The sequence below is a fragment of the Drosophila arizonae genome, chromosome 5 (assembly GCF_054131065.1).
Source record: "Drosophila arizonae isolate 15081-1271.41 chromosome 5, UAZ_ARI_1.0, whole genome shotgun sequence".
NCBI lineage: Eukaryota > Metazoa > Arthropoda > Insecta > Diptera > Drosophilidae > Drosophila > Drosophila arizonae.
Genome location: NC_142925.1, coordinates 15,759,427 through 15,783,823, shown reverse-complemented (window position 1 = coordinate 15,783,823; position 24,397 = coordinate 15,759,427). Strand labels below are relative to the sequence as shown.

At 42.3% G+C, this 24,397-nt stretch overlaps 2 protein-coding genes across 6 annotated transcripts; both read left to right on the top strand.

Annotated features, from left to right (window-relative positions):
- Positions 1-342: 342 nt before the first annotated feature.
- Positions 343-20,839, top strand: ptc (protein patched). The gene is made up of 6 exons (XM_018012464.2): positions 343-1,394; positions 15,123-15,676; positions 16,461-18,435; positions 18,504-18,711; positions 18,784-19,055; positions 19,141-20,839. Exons 1-6 carry the CDS (start codon positions 1,266-1,268, stop codon positions 20,035-20,037), a joined length of 4,035 nt encoding a protein of 1,344 aa, XP_017867953.1. The 5' UTR covers positions 343-1,265; the 3' UTR covers positions 20,038-20,839.
- Positions 20,840-21,383: 544 nt separating this feature from the next.
- Positions 21,384-24,164, top strand: LOC108616939 (mitochondrial sodium/calcium exchanger protein-like). 5 transcript variants are annotated; one of them, XM_089472099.1, is made up of 8 exons: positions 21,384-21,655; positions 21,735-21,950; positions 22,011-22,336; positions 22,416-22,490; positions 22,869-23,306; positions 23,376-23,515; positions 23,566-23,800; positions 23,858-24,164. In XM_089472099.1, the coding sequence occupies exons 2-8, from the start codon at positions 21,778-21,780 to the stop codon at positions 24,139-24,141; spliced, it is 1,671 nt and encodes a 556-aa protein (XP_089328225.1). In that variant the 5' UTR covers positions 21,384-21,655; positions 21,735-21,777; the 3' UTR covers positions 24,142-24,164. The 5 variants fall into 5 exon arrangements, with proteins under 5 accessions (XP_089328225.1, XP_017867957.1, XP_017867958.1 ...); XM_018012468.2 differs by having other exon boundaries at positions 21,730-21,950; XM_018012469.2 differs by having other exon boundaries at positions 21,713-21,950.
- The last annotated feature ends 233 nt before the right edge of the window (positions 24,165-24,397 follow it).

Here is a 24,397-nt window from a genome sequence, read left to right as displayed (position 1 = left end):
GATCTCTGTCCCCTGAACTGTTCTCAAAGCTACAAAACTGTTAACCCTGTGTACACTGTAGCCCTCGTTGCGAGTAGCGGGCGCGCTCAAACCAAAATGGCCGCAGCAGAGCTGCGAGCGCTAACGTGAGAATGAGAATGGGAATGAGAGAGACTCAGAGACTCTAAGCGCTCGCTATGCACACAGATACGGCGCACGCTAATGAAGTTGTTGGCTTGGTGAAGTTGCGTCTCTGCCTGCGCTCTTCGAATACATCCAACATACACATTTCGAGTTTAACAGTGCCATTTTGAGTTAACATCCATGTGAAGCAAAAACAATGTAAGGCAATAATACAAAATGTATCTGTATCTCTCAGACTGCTTGCGATCTTCGAACGAAACGGTTGTGTTTACTGCGCGAGTGGCTCGTACGAAACGCGCTGAATTTTGTATAAGACGAATTGGCCTGATAGTGTTTTTATAAAAAAATTTGAAACAGTGTCAAATTATATACAACCTACATAGTATTCAAAGAAAATTTACGAATTTTCAATACAAATACCCGAAATAAAGCAAACGAAACTTCGACGTGCGCAAAGTGTGTGTAAAAAACGCGCAGAGAGCGCTAAGCAAAGAAAAGAAAAGAAAAAGAAAAAACGTGATGCAGCGCTGTGTTGAAAACTTCTGAGGCGTTCGCGTCGCGCTGCGCGTCGCATCGTTACGAAAAGTGTGTGAATTATGTGTGAAAATTGTTGAAATCGTTGTGGAAAATGTGCACAAATGCAGTGGCAAAGTGAAGCGATCTTAAGCACGAGACCAGATCGCCAGATCGCGTTCAAGCTGAAGCTGAAGCCAAAGCGAAACCAGCAATCACAACAAAACGAAACAGAGAGAGCGATTGAGAGAGCGTAAACGACAGTCGGTGAGCGTAAACGATAGCCGGAGAGCGTGTGTTGAAGTGTTGTTTATGCTGAGGAGCGAAAAATGCAGCGCAGGCATAATGCAAAATACAAAATAAGTAGTTGTGGCTTTTTTTTTTAAACATCAATAACAAAAATAAACAATACACGCACACACACAAACACACTCCTATACAAACAGCAAGAGCGTGAACGTGAACTTCAAGCTGATTGGTAGCACTTTTCTGCCGCTGTTAGCTAACAGAACAGCCTCACAGACTGCCAAACACCCAGTTAACAGCTGTGAGAACGCGCGTCATTTGTCCTCCCACACACCAGATTATCTACGAGACAGTCACACAGACACACACAAACACACAGCAATATGGATAGGGAGAGCCTGCCGCGCGTACCGGACACACACGGCGATGTTGTCGATGAGAAATTATTCTCGGATCTTTACATACGCACCAGCTGGGTAGACGCTCAAGTGGCGCTCGATCAAATTGATAAGGTAAGTGAAGAAAATAAGAGAGTCACTAAAGCAACGTCTGGCTAAAAAAAAAACCTGTATCCCAAGCGCAGGCCAGGGCTTGGGTTTGTGTTAAATTAAGTCATTAAGCCGTTGGGGCAGCTTTTAATACAATTTATTGCCGATATCTTTAGCATTTTTTTCGCCCATTTCGATTTTGTTTCGTTTTTGGTTTTTCGCTCAATTTGTTTTAATAGAGCTGTTAACGACCTGGAGGCGGGGGCAGCGGCGAATTGTTGACAGCGGCGACGTACGTCTGCTCTTAAGCACATTCAATTTGTTGCTGCTATTTAATTAATTGCTGTGCTTAACTCGAGAATTAAGTTGTGGGAAAATAAAAACTAAAAGTATTGTCGAGCTTATATGTAGTTCATTAATATAAATACCCTATTTTCAGATTTCAAATATAAATAACTCGCTAGTTTATCATACGCAGCGAGTTTTTCGAAAATTCTCCATGTTGATTAACATCGGTATGTCATGTTATGTAGCGTAGCTCAAAAACAAAAATAGACTAACATGCACGCATATATATGATTGCATGTGTGTGTGAGCTCAACACATGTTCATTTAATATATGGAATATATGTATGTATATGAGTTTTCACTGACGTTTTAACTGACAGTCAACAATAACAACAGGAGCACACGTCAACTGTTGAGCAAATCAAAGTTAGAGCTATTTTCACTTGGCGCACAGCAGGATCGGATGCCCAAGACCTCCGACTCTTGAAGCTCACTTGCCAGAGCCAGAGCCAGAGCCGCAGACAAAAACAACTTCATTATTTTGCTGCTACTGTGCGGCGAAGTTGTTGGCTGACCGCAAAAAGTCAACAACACCAACAAAAACAACAGTAGCAGCAGCAGCGAAAAAAAATAACAACTGCACAAAAAGTGAAGCGCTGTCTGCGGCGGCTGCAGGAACTCTTTCAATGTTTGTGTGTGTGTGTGTGAAGCAGGCAGCTACGAATATCGCCAAAAACAACAACAGAAACTTTTGATTTACTCTTTGATAAAAATAAGCTTTGCAGCTTTGTCTTTAGGTTTGCTATGTTCAGACAAGGAATGCACAATGATAAAAAGTGAATAAAGTGAGTGAAAGAAGCTTAAATTACTTAACTGAATATAAAATAATTATTCTGAATTAATTTTAATATGTTAAATTGTACATTTACATGTATATAAATATTATAGTATTTCATTATTTAAAAAAAAAATACGATACGATAAAAAGAACATGTATGTACATACATACATATATAAATTATAAACTATTTTACTAATTAATGTAGAACATTCGAAATTCGTTGTTAACTTTTGAAACCTTACCTCGTATTTATCGTTGCTTTCGTGCTGTTGTTTTTGGTTTTTGTTGTTGTTGTCGTTGCCAAAAGCATTCTGTTTGTTTGCTTGTTGTTGTGGAATTGTAGAAGCAGCTACCGCACACAGCGCGTCACGTCAGCTAGAAGAAACTCACACACACACACATGCATATAAATAAGTACATATGTATGTATTTTGAAAGTGCGGGTGGCCCACGTAGGGGTATAAAGGAAAATAAAAAATAAAAACAACAAATATTTCACTGACGCACGCGCTTTTTGACCGAACCCGATGGCTGTCAAACTGTGGCAACTGAGCCTCAACGTTTCTCGCCTTCGCGCTGCTCGCTGCTCGCCTCTGTTCTCCTTGTCCATTGCCTTTTGCGGTGCTTTTTACAACTTGATGTCTTCATTATGGCATCTGCTCTTGTTGCCTCTCTTTCTTTTCGTTTGTGTGTGTGTGTGTGGGTTTCTGTTTGTGTGTGTGTTTGTATGTGCTGCTCAATTATTTCTCGTAAGGTCTGCGCTGTGTTGTAACGTTACAGCGTTTCCTCGCATTGAACTTCTCGAAAGTTGTGGCAGCGATCGCCGCATCGATGCTTGCTGCCTGCTGCAGCATCGCAGTTGGCGGCGACTGTGACTGCGATTGCAGCTGAGGTGTGGTCGTGCCTTGTTGTTGTTGCTGTTGTTGTAGTTGGTGTTGTTGCTGTTGCTTGTTGTTTGTGTTTTGTGTTTTCTGTTTTCTGTGTTTGGCCTTTTGCTCGTGACGGCATCGCCGTTGTCGTCGTCATCGACGATGGGCGATTTATTTTAATGACTCAATTTAACGAAATATATTAAGACATTAATTTTGTCTAACGAAGCCAACAACAAAAACAACGACAACGGCAAAACTGCGAGTTGCATTTGCTTGCCTCTCTTTGGCTTATTCGCCGCGTGCATATGCAAATTGTCCTCAACATAACGTTTATTATGTTTCGTATGCCGTAAAAAGCGAAAAACGAACAAAGTTCGCCGCACTCGCTGGGAGGTCCCGTCGCTGACGTTTTCATGAATGAGGCGAATATCAAATTAAGTTAATCGATATGAGGTGCTGATTTTCTTGTTGTTGTTATTGTTCTCGCTGTCTCTTTTGTTGCTGATATGTTAATCTCAATTTCTCTTTTTTTCGCTTTGTCAAATCTTTGCTTATTTGTAAAAAATACCACGTTCAGTATGCACGACTTAACATTAGGTTGAATGTAGATCTATTAAATTTGTAATAAAGTAATAAAAATACTGTTCTTTTGTTAATTAAAAATGAATTATTTTTTGTTTTAATAAAATTTCAAATAAATTAAATTAATAGACACGTGGCTTTCTAGGGTATTTGCTAGTCTACCTACTGCCTTTAGCTGACATAATATTATTTGCCTGTGCCGCAAGTTTATTTATGGCAATGGCAATACCGTACTATGGATGCAGGCCATGTACGAATGTTGGGGCACTGGAGACGACGGTCATTGTATTTGTATCTATAGGAGAGAGATATGTATATATGTATTTACATATGTAGATATGCATATGCATATGTATGAGTGTGTGCATATCAATTCATGAATGAAATCGCCTTGGCACGTAGCTCCCTCTCGGTCGCCCACTCTCTCTCACATAAATACACACGTACACACATATACTTACACTCACTCACTCGCTCAGTCGCTCACTCTCCCTCTCTCGCGCTGTGCCAATTGTAAAGCACACACCGAGGCACTCAACACAGGAAGTTGAGCCGCATTGCCGGCATTTTGAAGAAGTTTTCGATGTTGTTGCTCTTGTTGTTGTTGGCGTTGTTTATGCGGCGTTTGCTGGCTGGTGGTTAACAAATTTGTTAAGTCATGCCGCCCCGATCTTTTCACAACAGCACATGAAAAACAAATATTTATCCTCTCTGCGACGTAACTCCACAAAAAAAAAAATCGACATGGCCAAAATCGAAAGAAAAACCAGTAGCACAGCCCTGGAATTGTAAATAAGCAACTGTATCTTAATGAGTTACGTAAACAGACATAAAGCGCGGACAGCCGGACAAACGGACGGATGGACGGACAGACCAAACAATTCTTTTGCATAGACAAACAAATGTACGAGAAATTGCAGAACCAAGAAATTGAGATGAATGCATGAAAAGTTAAATATTGAAAAGATCAAAGAAATATTGGAGACCGAAAACCTTTTTAAAATCCCGGCAAAGGAAAAAAGGAGGAAACTAATAAAATATGTAAAGATCATCAATGAATGAGTCAATGGAACTTAATTGAATTGCTTGATCAATAGTATTATTTATGATCATGTATGATCAATTTTAATTCATTCGTTGTACGCAGAACTAGTTCAATATTTCATTTCAATTGGGCAAGCAATTCTAAACAAAGCTAAAATCAAACAAAAATAAATCATAATCATAATATTGATATTATCACTTCTGACAGTTACGTAGAATCCATCTAAATCAAATTTTACCCACAACAAATGTTTTGAGTGCATTCTTATGTATTCCGAATCAACTCATTTTCCAGGTATTTGTTTACACTCAGCCCAACCCCTTTTCTATGGCACTTCAGCGAAAGTCAAGGCATAGTTCTGTGGCCTAGGCTTAGGCATCCTTTTCTTGGAAGTGCAAAGGACTAGGGAATGCTTGCCTTATATCTTTGCCGCGCCTATCTCTAGCACGCCCCGAGTACTTCCTCTCTTTGTCCGTCCGTGCTACCCCCTGTCAAAGGTAAGCCGGAAATGCTTGTAGGCGTGAGATATCTTCATCACCACGTCCTCTGCTTTGATTGTTTGGGCAACAGCAAGTTCTTTGATCTTCTCGGAAGATACTTTGTGTGTCGACTTCAGCCCTTGGAGCTCGAGCAATTTATGCAGGTATCCCTATCTCACTCACTCCCGCAGTCACTCTGCTACTCTTCGACTCGAGTGACATTTATGTTAGCTTAGGGATTATTCGGCACTCAACTCAGCCTTTCTTTCGTATATGTTATTCTCTTTTTTTTTCGAACTTCGGCCCTTAGAGCTTACTTACTCGCTCTCTACACACATACATCCTTCTCTCCTTGTTGCGTATGTGTTTAGAATAAATTTGTCACTCAACTAACTGTTCTTCCCTTATGCTCACTTCGTCAGGCTAAATTTAACCTTCAGAGTTTGAGCAGAGCTGCAGTTCTACACTCTCGCTCTCTTGCGCTCGCTCTTAGTACAATTTGTCACTCAACTAACTGTTCCACTGTTACGCGCACTCGTTAGACTAAATGTAGCCTTCAGAGTTTGAGCACTGATGCAGTTCTGCAGTCTCTATTGTTCTCTTGCGCTCCTACTAAAGCTTCATTTATTATTACTCAATTAACATACGCGTTCTTCTATACTCTCTCTTTAATTCTGCATTTGAAGCTTTATAATTTCTTTTAAGCTTTGTGAGTATTTCGAGTTGTGTATCCTATTTATACTTTTTAGCAATTCACAATCACTTCCTTTTCTCTGTCTCTCAATTTGCAGGGTATTTCGTAGTCGACTGTGTGTACATACGCTTTCTATAATTATGAAATTTTTCGTTGTTCTCTTTTGTGTCTGTTGGTGGTCCTGTGTTGAATTCCATGGTATATGCAATAACAAATATTAGTACAACGTGCGATAGTGATTTATATGAGTTGCACGTGTTGCACACAACATCTTATCATTAGATCTTATCAGCCTATTATAATATTTGTTTTGTGCGGCTTGGACTTGGCGAGGTGCGCCCAAAGCTTTGTAAATATACATATATATGTATATGGATTCGTTATAGTATGTACACATGAATGTACATATATACGTATGTATGTATGTATGTATATACTTCTTTATTATTGTAGAGTTCTTTTTGATCTATTTGATCCCCAAGGCAATCCACTTAAATCATAAATTAACGCCCAGCTCACTTTATGCCTTTGCTCTATAATCTTCTTAACATGTTTCCCCCAATTAAAACTAAAAATACTCCCAAAGGTCTAGAAATGAAAAACTAAAACTAATACACACAGACGGCAACACGAGTCAGTGCCCCAGATAGGCACCCACACACGTTGCCCTCCCCTCAATTGACAGCTCAATTTTGAGGCCTCACACCAGCGCGGCGACCAGAGCGGGAAGACAACTTTATTTTGAGAGCGGGTGGGGGGAAACTGGAAGTCGAAATGTGTTTTTCACTCAGCTTCATTAGGCCGGCTGCGAGTCGATCCCTGCCGCTGTCCCTGTCTCTGTCTCTCTGGCCGCACATAAAACTGTTATTGTCTTCATCATCGTGCCCCAGCAACGGGCACAATAACAACAACAACAACAACAGGGACAGCAGCAGCAGAGACGAACGAACGTAAGACGTAAAAAAAATCAAAAGAATTATGAAGACATTAACTTGACCACACAACAAGCGGACGGGCCGGCCGGTCGCTCGCTCAGTCGACCAAGAGCAGCAGATAAAAGTAACAGCAGCAACAACAACAGCAACAGTAACAACAGCAACGAAAAAAGGTACCAAAAGCAACTGAAGACGACGCGCAGTGACATTGGGCAACAAGCGAGACAGCAATATCAAGTGAAACAGAAAGACAAAACAGACAGAAAACAACAACACAACGAAAACGGAGCGAGATTCAGAGATCGAGACAGAGGCAAGAGTGGCCAAAGAGCGAAGCGAATACCGGAAAGAAACATTCAAGCAATAATCACGGAATTCACTGAAAAAGCAGTTAACGGACAGCATGGACAAACAACGGACATGCACACACACACATACACACTGACACACTCACACTCGTAGGGCTCAGGCCCATCGCCCTCGCCCTTGCTGTCTTAATTTCGGACTCGGGCTTCAGCCTCGGTGCGTGTGTACCTGTAACTCAATGAGAATGAGCGACGTGGCCGCCTTGGCTACCTGACTGACCGACTGTAAGAGTGTGTGTGCGTGCGTGCGTGTGTGTTCGTCGGTATCTCTGGGCCTTTTCGTATGAAAATAATAAAGAAATTAAATTGCTTAAAAGCAAACCAAAGCAAAGCAACAAGCAGCTATGCTTTTTTTTTTTTCGTGTGTGTTGCCCAGGCAGGTGAAGTTAAGTTTAAAGCTATTGCGCTGCATTTTTATGACAGCCGCCAGTTGAGTTTTATTTGTGCTGTTGCCCGCCTACGCTACAAAGATGAAAAATCTGTGGCTATAACTCAAAAGCTAAAGTTAAAAAAAAAAAAAAACTAAACAAAGGAGCAGCATAGCAACAAAGTGAAGTCTTAAGCTGAGCTGCTTTTGCTCGCTCTCTCAATCTTCCACTCTCATTGAGTGGTTACTCTTTATGCGATGCCTGCTGCATGGCTGTTAGCTAACGGTAAGTAAGGTCTGTCTTGCTCTCTCACGCGTCTGCCAGCTGCTCCAATGACCTTCAAACTTTGTGTTTCTTTTGTTTGTTGAATTTTAACCGATTTCACTGAATGAAGAGCGACGCAGTGCCCAAAAATACACACACACTCACACATACATACGTGCATATGTATGTAAATAAATGCTTGAACGCTTGCCAGTCACGTTTAAGGGGCGCCATAAATTGCCGGCAAACGACAATTTGCATGCATCGTCATCGTCCCATTTACTTTATTTTAATTGCTTGCCTAGCCGCGAAACTTGACTCGTTTTAAGCGGCGTGGGCAACTAAATGTGAGCAGTGTGTGTGGTCCAATAACACTCATACACACACACACAGCAAATACAAATTTGGTGTATATGTGTGTATGAGTGCAAGCATAGCACGATTAAGACATATGCGGGCTGTTGCGTTTAATAACTGTGCTTGAATGCACAGTGGTGCGAGTTAGCTCAAATATACTGATTATGGTATATTTGATAATGGTGGTTATGCTATATACTCTATATATAATAATATCACTACGAAATTAAACTGCATAATTTTGGTGTGGTTTTCTAACAATATGCATATTTTATTCAGGATTTAATAAAATTTTATTTTATTTTTTTTTAAATACATAGTAGTATCATTATTTTAAAATTCTGGTTTATTTTTTATTTTATTTTTTGTTTTTTATTTTTAAATTTTATTTCATTTTTACTTTTGTCTGAGCACTAAAAATTTCATTTAAAGTAAAGATAAAATTGGGCAAGCGTTATGCATTTCAATTTTGTATTCAGGAACACCCTTGGGCGCTACATAACTTTAATGAGAGCTACACGTTTTATGGCACACTTTTACGTGCGAAACATTTGAGTTTTTCAGTCAAACGTCAAATCTATTTACAGATCTTTGCGAAATGAACATGCATTAGTATATGTACTGCAAAATATGAATATTTTGTAGGGAGAATGAGTTTAATAATTCAGAAGATATTTTCGAGAGTGGCGACAACAACAACCAAATTTAAAAAGAAAAAAAAGATCTATTGAGATTCTAATTTAAGATCATTCAAAAGGCGTGGCCATTATGCAGTAAGATGCAGATGAGCAACAACGCCACATAAATATGAAGCTTATATCTCAGCTGGTATTTTTGATACATTTATAGTTCATAAATTAGTGGATAACAAATTTCTCTATCAAATATTTGGAGTATTCGAATAAATGTGAAAGCCGTAAACCAGGCTTAAATGTCGACATGGGTGTAAATTTATGTGAATATGATAATGAATTATGAGTTCCCACATGATTCAACAGTATATTTAAATAAGAGTATAGATTTCCTAAAACATCAAGATTTAATGGTTTTGTTAAAGTAAGGCGAGAGTCAAATACTCTAGCAAAGAGGAGATTGATGTAGTTAAATTTCTAATATTTATGGAAGTAATTTTAGTTTAGACAAATGAAAGATTGATAAGATATATGAAAGTTCCTTTACAGTCTCATGTCGAAAACTTTACAACTCCGAAAAATACAAGTATCCTTGTCAGATATGACTAATCCCATACCTATATATGTCCCATACCCTGCATTACAAATTTCATGACTAATTGGAGCTACTCTCAATGGCAAAGGGTATTCAACAAAAAATTTGTATGTTGACGTTTCCATTAGTCAAGTGGAACAAAACCGTCGCTGATTCGAGCGCCCAAAGTTGGCATATCTATATCTATATCTATAATTATGAGCATCTATATGCGATATTCGTCATATGATAATTAGCATTCACTGGGTGGTCCGGCACGTTGCTGCTTATTGTATTTCGTTTTATGCTAAAAAAAAAAAAAAAAAAAAAAATACATAAATGTGAATACAAATATTTTGGATTCGTTTTTTATTGTGGCACAACTATAACTGAGCTCCACTTATAGGTAACAGTTGGTCTTCAGGTCTCTCCCGATTTGGAAAGCTTTTCTTATAGATAGACAGACAGTCAGACAGGTAGGTAGGTGTGGATGTGTGTTTGTATTAGTTGAGTCGACTATTTATAATGCTTCGGTGTAATTAAGTAGTCAAAGCCCGTGAGGCATTTGTCTGGGTCTTTTGTAAATTATGCGTATGCCAGTCTGGCCACGAACCTTTTTGATTGATTAGAGTGTTATGGAGTTGGCTAAGAAACGTTTTTTTTCTTCTATTGTTTAGATACATATGTATATTTCTTTATTTTATTTTATTATTTATTTATTTTATTTAATATTTTTTATTTTTGTCGTATAAATAAAGTATTTTTTAATATTTGTAATTATTTATATTTTTTCAAATTTACTTTATATATTAACATTAAACATTTTTTATTTGTACATATATTTTTATACCCTGAACCCATTGAAAATGGGAAATCAGGGTATAATGGTTTTGTTGAAATGTATGTAACAGGCAGAAGGAGGCGTGGCAGACCCCACAAAGTATATATATTCTTGATCAGGGTGACGAGCTGAGTTGATTTGGCCCTGTCCGTCTGTCTGTCTGTCCGTCTGTCCGTCTGTCCGTATGTTTGAACGCGTCGATTTCCGAAGATATAAGAGCTAGAGACTTCAAATTTTTTGTAAAATGTTCGTAATTACAGCGCGGATATCGAGTTTATCATTAAAATTCGATAACTCATCCCGATCTTTTTTTTATCGATGAAAAACCTTATCGAAAACCAGTTATAAAATTATATCTTCTACACCTTTATTGCTAGAGTCTCCAAATTTTTTATATATGCTTATATGCAATTTATACAATTTCGGTTTTTGGTAAAATTTACCCCCCACCTCTAAATTCACCCCCTCACCCTCACTTTTGTAAAACGCGTATTTCAAATACTAGAGACTTGTGCTTTGGCAATTACATGCATATTTATATTATAATCATAATCTGAAAGTTTCATGAAGATCGTACGTCCACAAAAAAAGTTATTAAACAATTAAGTTCTCATAGTAAGCGCACACTGCAGCCCATGCGTGTTTATGCGTGGGTCCTTATGTGTGTATGTGTTTGTGTATGTGTGTGTGTGTTTCTTGTGTAAGCTGAAAGACGCGAAAAATTATTGAAATAGCTAGCACTCCAAGGGTTCAGGGGATCTCGTAGTCGAGCAGTCTCGACTAGAGCTTTCTTACTTGTTTATTTATATGTACATAAATAATTATTATTTTTACTTTTTATTTTGTTAGTAAATTTATATTTATTTGTTTTTTCTTTTTGTTTTTATTTTTATTTTTTTTATTATTATTATTAATATTTTTATATATTTTTTTTTTGTAGTAAATTTATAGTTATTTTTGATTATTATTATTATTATTTTTTTTTTTTCATTTTTTCATTTTTTCATTTTTTGTTAGTAAATTTATATTTATTTAATTTCTATTCTTTTCGAAGTTCTTAAAAGAGACGCTTCAAAGTCTATTTACGATTTAATTTTAAATGGCATTTGTATTGCACCTGTCCCACTCTCGCTCGCCCTCCCTCTATGTTTGTCTCTCCCTCTCCACACGCATTCGACACGTCACAGCGGCTGAGTGCATTTCAAACTGTGCGCTGGCATTGCCAGTGGGATTAGCCCAAGCGCTGTGGATTAATACAGCAAAATGTGTGCGCATTTCTAATGAAGCTGTTCCCAGTTGGCCAGGCCTTACAAAGAAAATGCAGCACAAACAATTTTCCGCTTTAGTCAAAGTAAAAAGGAACAACAGCAACAACAACAGCAAGGCTGAGCGCAGAGGCCATAAATCAATTTGTGACATTTCCTCACGACGCCGACGCTGGCAGCGACAGCGACAGCAGCTGCGGGTGTCTCTTGTAGCTGAGCACACAGGCAAACGGCAGGCAGCCAGCCAGCAGTAGTCGTCGTAGACGACGAGCAGAAGAAGCAGAAGAAGAAGAAGCAGAACATGAAGAAGGAGTAGAAAAAACAGCATGCAAGATTGATGATATGTCACATGCGCAGGCAACAACATTTGGCGAGGCTTGTGAGTGAGAGCGAGCGAGATAGCGCGAATAAAAGGAGGAGCAGCAGCAGTGTGGAGGAGTGACAAGCGTTAACAGCAGCCGCTGTGATGGCTCAATTGCGCACGGTTTGAGCAGCACTGCGCGCGCACAGTGAATGCCAAAATCTAGATTACAATTTATTTTTAGTGCCGCGACCTGCGGCATTGCAACATTGTTGTTGTTGCTGCTGTTGTTGCTCTTGCAGCCAGCAGCGTTGTTTCTCAGAATTTGGTGCGTCTTTTTGTTTAGGCTTTGCGCCTAACCAGGGAAAAACATTCTTTTACACACACAAACACACATACACAGGCACACGCACAAATTATGGAAAAAATTCCACGAACATTGCAAACGCAGTCGCCCCATGCGGCGCAGCTTGAAAGAGACGCCGCCGACGCCGACGTCGCCGCCAATGACTTCATTAACATTAGCCGCCAGCGTGTTGCAAGTTTTGCGGAAATAGTTTGGCGACAGCGACGGCATAGCTAAACAGCAGGAAGTGTGACACTCTCTCTCCCACTCGCACTCTCTCCACTCGCTCTCTTCCGCTCCCTCTTTCCCTGGTACCCTTTGGCACACCCTTTGGCTGCACCCGCGAAATGCCACGCATAACTAAAGACGGCGCAGCCAGAGCTAACCTTTTGGCATGGCTTATTTATGTTTGACTCCCGCGCCGCTGCTGCTGCTGTGGCCGCTTTGTTAACGGTAGTCATAAAGCGGCTGCTCAGCAATAATAAAGACGTCTTCCTTGTAGGCAATGCCACTTAAGCCAGGCAACAACAATGCAACACGAAAACGAAGCAAACTTGATTTAAAGCTAGCGCTGGGCCGTTTTACTGGCGGAAAATCTGTGAAAAGCGATAAAAGCAAAAGGAGTCTGCCACACAGAATTACAAAAAAAAAAGGAAAACAGAGAAGAGAAGTGCCCAATCTCCTCGATTGAGACGTTTCAGGCAGCAGCGCTCGGAATGTCGGCGCGCTGTGTACCTGTGTCGGTGTTTCTATCCGTGTGCCTGTGTCTGTGTGCCTGGGTGCGGCTGCTGCTGCACAGTGAGACACGACTAGAAGCCACGATCATGTTGTAGAACCTTCGGGTGAAAACCTTGGGCTCGCTTGCCAGCAACTGTTGGCATGGGCTCAAAACAATGCGCTTGAACCGGAGGCAGTTCTTGACGTTTTCGAAACCTTTAAAAATATAATACTGAGGCTGAGGAAGGCAAATTCGTCAATTAGTTAGACTCTTAGTTTTGCTAAGTTATATTACAGAGTAATTAATAATTTTCTTAAATATTAAAAAAAAAGCAAAAACAACAGATATTATTAAAGAATAAAATATTTTAAAAAAATATATATTGTATATATATATTTAAAAAAATATATATTGTATATATATATTTTAAAAAAATATATATTGTATATATATTTTTTTTTAATATTTAAAAGTTAAATTCAATTCTTAAGAATTTAGAATTTAGCTTTTAAACAATTAAAAAAATTATTTTTTAATATATTTCATTCATAAATAATTTATTTTGTTTTTTATTTTTATTATTTTTTTAAAGACCTTTTTATTTATTATGCATTTTAATATATTTAATATTATTTTTTTTTAATTATTTATTTATTTATTTATTTATTTTTTTATTTTATTTTATTTTTATTTTTTTTTTTATAATATTGTGGCTTCTCTCTTTAAACTAATATTAAGAATTTCTTGAGCCCTTTTTAACTACAAATTTTTCTATTAAAAAAAACTTATAATGTATAGAACTTTTAATATTTTAATTATACATCTACTCCTCTTTTATTAGTCCATGTTGCTCTCATTAATTACCAAAAAAAAAAAGGTCGATCTCTTCATTTATTAGATTTACCCCCACTCAATTCTTACATTTTATCGATACATCAAAGTCAAAGTCAAAATCAAAGTCGATTAGCGAGTGCGACCCACTGTGCAATGACTGGTCGGTTAAAGGTTCGATTGAGATGTTAGCGTGCTGCTCATTATTTGGGTCTCGATTTCCGTGCAGCCAAAGCAGCAGAGACGAGAAAGCGCGCGAGAGAGAAGATAGAGAGGGAGAGATCAATTGCCAAACAGACGATTACACTGTTTAACAAAAGTAAAGTTTCTCAAGTGTAGTTGAAGTTGAGATGAAAAGTCAAAGTTTAAAGATCAAATGAAAGTTTTTTTTAGTGTTAATAAAATTTTTTGTTTATGCAACTTTTATCTCTGTTAACTTAACATTTTATTATAAAATAGAGAAAAGCGTTTGGAAATTCTGCAAATTTTTGTAAAGCTTTATTTATAACTACACATAAAGTTTTTCTATAAACTGCAATTTCTATTTATTCAAAATTATTTTTATAAAATAGAGCAATATTTCATTACACTAAATCTATGGGAAAACTCTTTTAAGAACTATAAAACCGAAATTACTAGAGTTTTCCCGTAGATTGAAAGTAATAAAATTTCAATCTATTTCAAATTGCTGTTGCACAGTGTCGTCGACGTCGACGTCGACGTCAGCTGCAGCGTCGGCGTCTTGTGTTGTTTTGTAGGCTGGGCTGGGTCCATTTGGGCGCTGCTGCTGCTGCTGCTGGCATGGGCATGGTCATGGGCCTGGGCATGAGCATGGGTATGGAATGGGCTGGGTTGATGATGATGATGGCTTCATTGCGCCGCTGTGGTCGTCGCAGATGCTACAAAAACATATAAATTATATGGTTGCGGTCGGGCCACACGCTGTTTCGTTATAATTTTAATGCGTTATTTATGGCATAAAACACAAAAAAAAAAAAAAAAAAACAAAAAATATCAGAAAAAAAATCCTCCAAAATAAATAAGGCACAAAAGCAGAAAAAGAAGAAGAAGAAAGAAAAATAAAAAACTATCCAAAATAACAGCACACTCATCTACTCTCGTTCCATCTCTCTCTCTCTCTTTCTGTTTCACAGGGCAAGGCGCGTGGCAACCGCACGGCGATCTATCTGCGTTCAGTATTCCAATCCCACCTCGAAACGCTCGGCAGCTCAGTGCAGAAGCATGCGGGCAAGGTGCTCTTTGTGGCCATCCTGGTGCTGAGCACATTCTGTGTGGGCCTCAAGAGCGCCCAGATACACACGAAGGTGCACCAGCTGTGGATACAGGAGGGCGGCCGACTGGAATCGGAGCTGGCCTACACACAGAAGACGATCGGCGAGGACGAATCGTCAACGCATCAGCTAATCATCCAGACGGCCCACGATCCGAATGCGTCGGTCCTGCATCCGCAGGCGCTGCTCTCCCATCTCGAGGTGCTGGTCAAGGCGACGGCCGTCAAGGTGCAAATCAACGATACGGAATGGGGCCTGCGCGACATATGCAACTCACCGACAACGCCCAGCTTCGAGGGGCACTACTATATGGAGCACATACTGAGGCATCTGATACCATGCTCCATCATAACGCCGCTCGATTGCTTCTGGGAGGGCAGCCAGCTGCTGGGACCCGAAGCACCGCTCTTTATACCGTAAGTAGCGCAGTTCATTGGCCATTTGCTAATCCCACCTGATGATTCCTTTGACTGCGTAGCCTAATCTTATTTGGTTTCCCAAGCGAGTCGGTAGACAACTAATATTACTTAACCCCAATAGGTATTTCCCTTAACGTGAATTCTTGAACCCTGCTTGAGCTTAACCCTAATAGGTCTCTTCCTTAACGTGATTTCCTGAACCCTACTTGAGCTTAACCCTAATAGGTCTTTCCCTTAACGTGAATTCTTGAACCCTGCTTGAGCTTAACCCTAATAGGTCTCTTCCTTAACGTGATTTCCTGAACCCTACTTGAGCTTAACCCTAATAGGTCTTTCCTTTAACGTGAATTCTTGAACCCTGCTTGAGCTTATCCCCAATAGGTCTTTCTTATAACGTGAATTCTTGCACCCTACTTGAGCTTGTACTTTACTTCAATTGCTTTAACCCTATTGATTCTTCAGGGAAGATCAATTTACCTTAAGCTAATCTCTTTACTTCCGTTAACCTCTTCGATTGTTTACCCATAATCATATTTGCCTCAATAGCCACTTATGCTTGTATTTCTTCACCCTAATTGATCTCTGTCTTATTTTGCTTAATTTAATCCAAGTTGATCCTTCGTTTAACCCCAACTGATCGCTGATCTCTCCTCAATTGCCTTAGCCTAATGGCTACTTGGGGATTTTAGGTTCAACCCCATCAGAAAATTCCACTTCCTTCAATTTCCATCTTCCATAAACTAATCATCTCTCTGTCTCTCTCTCTCTCTCTTTCTTCCAGTGTACTCAATCAGCGACTCATGTGGAGCACACTGAATCCGTCGGCTCTGATGCAGTTCATAAAGCAGGAAATCTCCGATCAGAAGGTCAGCTTTGACTTCGAAACCGTCGAGCAGTACATGAAGCGAGCGGCCATTGGCACTGGGTACATGGAGAAGCCCTGCCTGAATCCCTTGCATCCGCAGTGCCCGGACACGGCGCCCAACAAGAACAGCCAGCAGCCACCGGACGTGGGCGCGATACTCTCTGGGGGCTGCTACGGGTTTGCGCCCAAGCACATGCACTGGCCGGAGCAGCTGATTGTGGGCGGGGCGCAGCGGAATCGCAGCGGCCATTTGAAGACGGCCAAGGCGCTGCAGACGGTGGTGCAGCTGATGACGGAGAAGGAGATGTACGACCAGTGGCAGGGACACTACAAGGTGCACACCCTCGGCTGGACGCAGCAGAAGGCCGCCGAGGTGCTCAATGCCTGGCAGCGGAACTTCTCCCGCGAGGTGGAGCAACTGCTGCGCAAGCAGTCCCGCATCGCGGCCAACTATGACATCTATGTCTTCAGCTCGGCCACCCTGGACGACATCCTGGCCAAGTTCTCGCATCCCAGCGCCGTCAGCATTGTGATTGGCGTGGCGGCCACTGTCCTCTATGCGTTCTGTACGCTGCTCCGCTGGCGTGATCCGGTGCGCGGCCAGAGCAGTGTGGGCGTGGCCGGCGTACTGCTGATGTGCTTCAGCACGGCAGCCGGGCTGGGGCTGTGCGCCCTGCTCGGCATCGTGTTCAATGCGGCGAGCACCCAGGTGGTGCCGTTCCTGGCCCTGGGCCTGGGCGTCGATCACATCTTCATGCTGACGGCCGCCTATGCGGAGAGCAATCGCAAGGAGCAAACCAAACTGATACTGAAGAAGGTCGGACCGAGCATCCTGTTCAGCGCTTGCAGCACGGCGGGCTCCTTCTTTGCGGCCGTGTTCATTCCGGTGCCCGCCCTGAAGGTCTTCTGCCTGCAGTCGGCCATCGTGATGTGCTTCAATCTGGCCGCAGCTCTGCTCGTCTTTCCGGCCATGATATCGTTGGATTTGCGCCGTCGCACCGCCGGACGTGCGGACATCTTTTGCTGTTGCTTTCCCGTCTGGAAGGAGCCGCCCAAGTCCTCCCCAGCGCTGGCCATGAACAACAACAACAGCATGCGCGGCGGACGTCATCCCAAGAACTGCAACAACAACCGAACGGGCCAGCAGCAACAGCAACAGCAGCAGCAGCTGCAACAGCAACAGCAGCAGCTTGCCCAGAATCCGCTGCTGGAGTCGCGTGCTCCATTGGCTGGCGGCCTAGCCAGCTCGTTGCCCAGCTTCTCGCTGGCCAGCTTTGCCTATAAGTATTATACGCCCTTCCTCATGCGCAGCTGGGTGAAGTTCCTCGCCGTGATGGGCTTCCTCTGCGCGGTGATCTTCAGCCTGTACGAGGCGACCGCGCTGCAGGATGGCCTGGACATCATTGACCTGGTGCCCAAGCACAGCAACGAGCACAAGTTTCTCGATGCCCAGACGCGTCTGTTTGGCTTCTATAGCATGTACGCCGTCACCCAGGGCAACTTTGAGTATCCGACGCAGCAGAAGCTGCTCTGCGATTACCACGAGGCGTTCGTCCGGGTGCCGCACGTCATCAAGAACGACAATGGGGGACTGCCGGACTTTTGGCTGTTGCTGTTCCGCGACTGGTTGAAGAATCTGCAACGCATCTTCGACGAGGAGCTGCGCGACGGCCGACTCAACAAGGAGAAGTGGTATCCGAATGCCAGCAGCGATGCGATCCTCGCCTACAAGCTGATGGTGCAGACGGGCTATGTGGACAATCCGGTGGACAAGAGTCTGGTGGAGACGAATCGACTCGTCGACAGGGATGGCATCATCAATCCCAAGGCCTTCTACAACTATCTCTCAGCGTGGGCCACCAACGATGTCTTTGGCTACGGCGCCTCACAGGTGAGTCCAAAAAAAAAGAAAGCGGAAGAACAGAAGAGAACAGTTTGTAATCCTTCAATCTCTTGCAGGCCAAGCTGTATCCGGAACCGCGCCAGTATTATCATGCACCCAACGAATACGATGTTAAGATACCCAAAAGTTTGCCCCTGGTCTACGCCCAGATGCCCTTCTATTTGCATGGCCTCACCGACACCTCGGAGATCAAGACACTGATTGGACACATACGCGATCTGAGCGTTAAGTTTGAAGGCTATGGATTACCCAACTATCCGTCTGGTAGGCAGCACGACTGGGAGATTTATAGATGAATGAATGTTAATTCGAAATGTCTCTCTGTTCTCCTTTTAGGCATTCCCTTCATCTTCTGGGAACAGTACATGACGTTGCGCTCCTCGCTGGCCCTGATCCTCGCCTGCGCTCTGCTGGCCGCCTTGGTGCTGGTCTCGCTGCTGCTGCTCTCCGTTTCGGCTGCCATTCTGGTCATTGTCACGGTGCTGGCCTCGCTGGCCCAAATCTTTGGCGCCATGACCCTGCTGGGCATCAAACTGTCGGCCATACCCGCTGTGATAGTCATATTGGGCGTGGGCATGATCCTCTGCTTCAATGTGCACATCTCTCTGGTAAGTGTCCCTGGCTTACCCAAGAATTCTGTTTAGATTTATTGATTGCAATTCTCTCTCTCTCTCTCTCTCTCTGTATTTGCAGGGCTTCATGACCTCGGTGGGCAATCGTCAGCGTCGCGTGCATCTGGCCATGCAGCTGTCGCTGGGTCCCCTCGTCCATGGCATTCTCACCTCCGGCATGGCGGTCTTCATGCTCTCCACGTCCCCGTTTGAGTTCGTCATCCGGCACTTCTGCTGGCTGCTGCTCGTCGTGCTCTGTGTGGGCGCCTGCAACAGCCTGATTGTGTTTCCCATACTGTTGAGCATGCTGGGCCCGGAGGCGGAACTGGTGCCGCTGGAGCATCCGGATCGCATATCGACCCCATCGCCAGTGCCGATGCGCAGCAGCAAGCGCTCCAACAAATCGTTCATTGTGAATGGCTCACGCGGCTCGTCGCGCTCCAATAACTGCCACAAGGCGCACCACTATCACAAGGATGTCAACATCAATGATCCCTCGCTGACCACCATTACCGAGGAGCCGCAATCGTGGAAGTCCAGCAATTCATCCATACAAATGCACAACGATTGGAGTGCACCGTCCACGCCCACGCCCACGCACAACCGCAACCACAATCACAACCACAATCACAATCATCTGAACAATCATTATATGAACAACATGAACAACTATCAGCAACGCGAACCACCGCATGGCTCCAGCTCCAGCTCTGGCCAAGGCAATGGCAACGGCAACGGCTCCAATTATAGCTGTAATGCTGGGCCACCGCCGCAGCCGCCAACGTATCACAAGGTATCGCAGCCCATGCTGGGCGGCTATGCGCCGCCGGAGCTGCAGAGCATTGTGGTGCAGCCGGAGGTGACCGTCGAGACGACGCATTCGGACAGCAACACCACCAAGGTGACGGCCACGGCGAACATCAAAGTGGAGCTGGTGACGCCCGGGCGAGCGGTGCGCAGCTACAACTTTACGAGTTAGCCCTGGCACTAGTTCCTGTAGCCATTAACGTCTATCTGTAAACTGTAAACTGTAAACTGTTAACCGTGAACTGTAAACTGTAAACTGTTAACTGTTAACTGTAATCTGTATATGTGTATGCATGTTAGTTAATTTCCATATGGAAAATATATATGTTAGATATATGCATATGACTATAGATCATATGATTATATATATATATTTGTGTAGTATATATAGCAGCTGCTACGCCTCAAGCCCGCATGCCTAGCAGCTTTGTATGTATGTATTTTAGCACCTAAGGCATTCTTATACATAGAGTTATTTATTGTAACACACACACACACACAACGACACACATCGACAGAGCTATGTACTTATATCTGAGGCACTTCCATGGCCAAGAGATTGAAATATCGTAAACCAACCCACACACACTAGTAACTTATAGCATTTAATTTAGTTTAAATATGTACATAAAACACAAGGACTTGAACCAAAATAGTATCGCTTAAAAAAACAAAAACAAAAAACAACAAAAACAAAAAAACAAACACGATGAATTTAAGTAAGAGAAACTGAAAACGAACCGGAGATGTTTACTCAGCAAAAATAAAAAAGTATAATACCAATTATATATATGAGAAGAATCCCTTCCGTAGGTACTTACCAAAATTAATAAATACATATAGTTATATGTTAATGAACTGTCTCGACATGGACTGTATTTCTGGCATCCAAATCAAATAACTCACACACTCATTATGCAGTTCTTGAAAAGTGAAAGCATTTAAATAAATTCAAAACAATTTGTAAAGCGAAATATTAAGCGTTGTTTTCATTAATAATCATATAAATATTAATATGTGCTGTGGTACATTTTCAGAGTATAAATCAAATTTAATAGCTGAGCTCGCTTTGATTACTATCCTGTACATCTCAGAAAGCAGGGATACTGGAAAGATATAACGTCAAATTCTTTGCTCTCTTTCTTTTTTTCTCTCGTCTATACTCTCTGATTTCTCTTGACTTTCTTCATTCTCGCCTCTCTATCTCCCATCTTTCTCCTCTTTATAGTCTTCTCTTTCCTATTATGTTTTTGTCCTCTTTTCTTCTTTATTTCTCCTCTTCTCTTTCTTTTGCGCTCTCTTCTCGTCGTTGGCATCTACTTTCTCTCCTTTTCTTCCCTCTCCTCTCGTCAATATTCTATCTTCGTTGTTCTATCTATAGTCGCTTTATTTACTTTATTTCTCCTCTCCTCTCGTTTCCTTGTTTCCTTTCCCGCTCTCCTCCCTGATATCATCTTTTGCTCGAACTTTCTTCCCTGTCTTCTCTTCACTATTCTCTTCTCATTCTTCTCCCTTTTTGCTCACCGCTTCCCTTACGTTTACTTTCTTTCTTTATTCTCTATCCTCTCTTTTCTTTTCGCTCTCTCTCTCTCTCTCGTCTCGTCTCTCTTCTCTTCTCAATCTCTCCATCTCACTCCCTTAGCTATATACTTCAGAATGTAATCCAACCCTTTATTCGATCTCTAACACTAATTATTTGGAATATACGTAAGATGCCTGGACCAGACAGAAGATAACTGTGAATCAAGATGGCAATGCTGAGAGACGATTTCAAGTACTTTAGGTCAAATGTATGTGTATGCATATCTCAATCAATCAACCTGTCCATCAGTCAGTCAGTCACTCAGTCATGCCTGCCACACAGATTAGCTGCCACAGCTTGTTGCACGTCTCGTACAACTATCGCTGCTCGATGTCCAGGAAGCTGGAGGACTGCCATGAGATAATCAACTTCTTCAACTACTTCGAGCTGATGTATTGCTACCTGCGCATTGACGACAAGCTGATGGAGTCCTTTGCGTTCTTCCTGCTGCTGCTTGCCTCGGTGGCATATTTGCTGCTCATGTCGATTGTCGTCGATCACTTGTGAGTGCCTGGAGGGGCATGCCTATCCATAGAGAGTGATCTATGCCCCCCTACCTCTAGCTTTACGCCCACTGTGAAGATCTTGGCCCTGAACCTGCGCCTCAATGAGTATTTCGCTGGCGTCACTCTGCTGGCCTTTGCCAATTCCTCGCCCGATTTCGTCGCCAATCTGATGCCCATCCGGAAGCATGGCGCCCTCTTCACCTGCGTCATTGGCAACAGTCTGGCCGTGCTGCTCGTCTGCGGCGGCATGATCTGCTTCCTGCGACCCTTCAAGATCGACGGACACAGCACCGTCCAGAACTTACTCTTCCTCGTCCTGGCCATCGATCTGCTCCACTTCTTAATAGTCAGTGAGAAAAAAATGAGCAGGACTGAGTGTTCCAGTAAGTGCTCTATTTATCCATATATCATCAATACCATATACCATCATTTATCAATCTATATTCTTCTTGCGCATTGCAGTCCTCTTATGCTTCTATGTCATCTTCCTGATTGTCAATATAGCTGATCTTCTACTCATCAAATATACCATCAAAAGTAAGTTGATTGGGCTTGAACTTAACCCTTAACGGTCTTTAAGCTAGATATAACTAAAAGATATATGTCTACCTATACATATTTCCATGTCCCCATATGTCTATATTGCACGTAGACAGATATATCTTCATTTATATTATGCTATACACATATATGTAGTTAGACATGATAGATATAATCCAATTATCTAACGGTATATCATATAACGATGAGTATACGAGAATTCTGGTCCCCAGACAAACTTTTATGAGCGAACTTCTACGGTTATAGCGCCTTCCGGGTATAACGACGGTTCCTTGAGTGTCGTTATAACCGGATTCGATCATCATCACTCACCTCTAGCAATATCCCTATTTTTTGCTACCTCCTCCAATGCAGAGCTACGCTCCGAGTTGAGGGAACAACGCTATGCCGATCTGAAGCAGCGGAAGAAAATGGCGCTGCTCAAAGATTTGGAGCTGAACGATGTGATCAATTACGAGAGACGTAAGACAGATAAGCTTGGCAAGCCCCTTGAGGGCGCAGATGACGATGATTATCGAACATATCGCACGATTCTTCACTCGCCCAGCAACTCGAAGAATCGCCTGTTGTTCGGCGATCTGTGGGACTCGATCAATCCGTACAGTGTCTTCGAATGGAAGGTGGGCAACTGCTTCCGGCGCACGGTGATGATCCTGAAGATGCCCCTGCTGCTGCTCATCACGCTGTTCGTGCCAGTCGTGGACTACGACAAGTACAAGCATGGCTGGAGCAAGTTGCTCAACTGCACGCAGATTGTCACGAATCCGTTCATCATCATAACTGCGGTGCACTGTAAGTGGAGCTATTCGATCTTTGATCTATTAATCTATCCAATATTAATTCCCCTCCCCTTTTCCATAGCCAAGTTTGCTAGCGTCTACAAGTCCTGGTACATCGATTTCAATACTAAGTATTCGGTTTGGTCCTTCTGCCTGACTGTGCCCTTGGCCCTCATTGTCTTCTTCCATTCCCGCACCGATATGCCGCCACGATATCATTTTGTAAGTCTCGATATATCTATCGATCCTCGATAACTTGCTATCGCCTGCAGCTCTTCATCACGCTCAGCGCCTGCAGCTCGCTAGTGCTCATCGTAGTGTGCGTGGGCGAGATTGAGATACTCACCTCCATTGTGGGCGTGGCCTGCAATCTGAGCGAAACCTTTGTGGACATTACGATTGGCTCCTTGACCAATGCCCTCATCGATCTGATGGCCAACTTCAACCTGGCCATGCAGGGCTACGAGAAAATGGTCTTTGCCGCCATCTGTGCGGGTCCATTTTTCAGTAAGCTAACGCTATTGGGATCTATTATATACATATATAGTTATGATATTTTTATAGGTATTGTTGTTGGTTTGGGAATTCCCTTTCTCTTCAATTCGCACGTCCGCAAAAGGGGCTCGTCGGACTGGCTCTATGGGGAGTACGGCGATAACTGTTATATATTCATCATGTTGGCCATATGGACCCAGCTGTGGTGGTGCCTATCCCTGAATTTTCATTCGCGACGATCTATGGGAATATTTTCATGGATTTTGTATCTCTTGTTTTTAATCTATACGATTGCAGCTGAGTTTGATCTGGTGCACGAGTTTACAAAAGATAGATTCTTCGATCTGCAATAATATTAGAATTTCGTTTACTTATATTTGATGATGACTAATACTTATATTAAATATACATACATACTTATATTAAAGCTTTTCTCAAATATAAGAGTTTGCAAAGAGCAGCAGCAATGCTTTGTCCTGCTCTGTCGCATTAGCTGTATGGCCATTCGGCAAGTCGACGAAGACGTTCGCTCATTGAGAAACTCTCTCACTGTCTGGAAGCGAAGTCAGCACAGTGTGTAGTTGAATCCATGCTTTGTCCTGCTCTGTC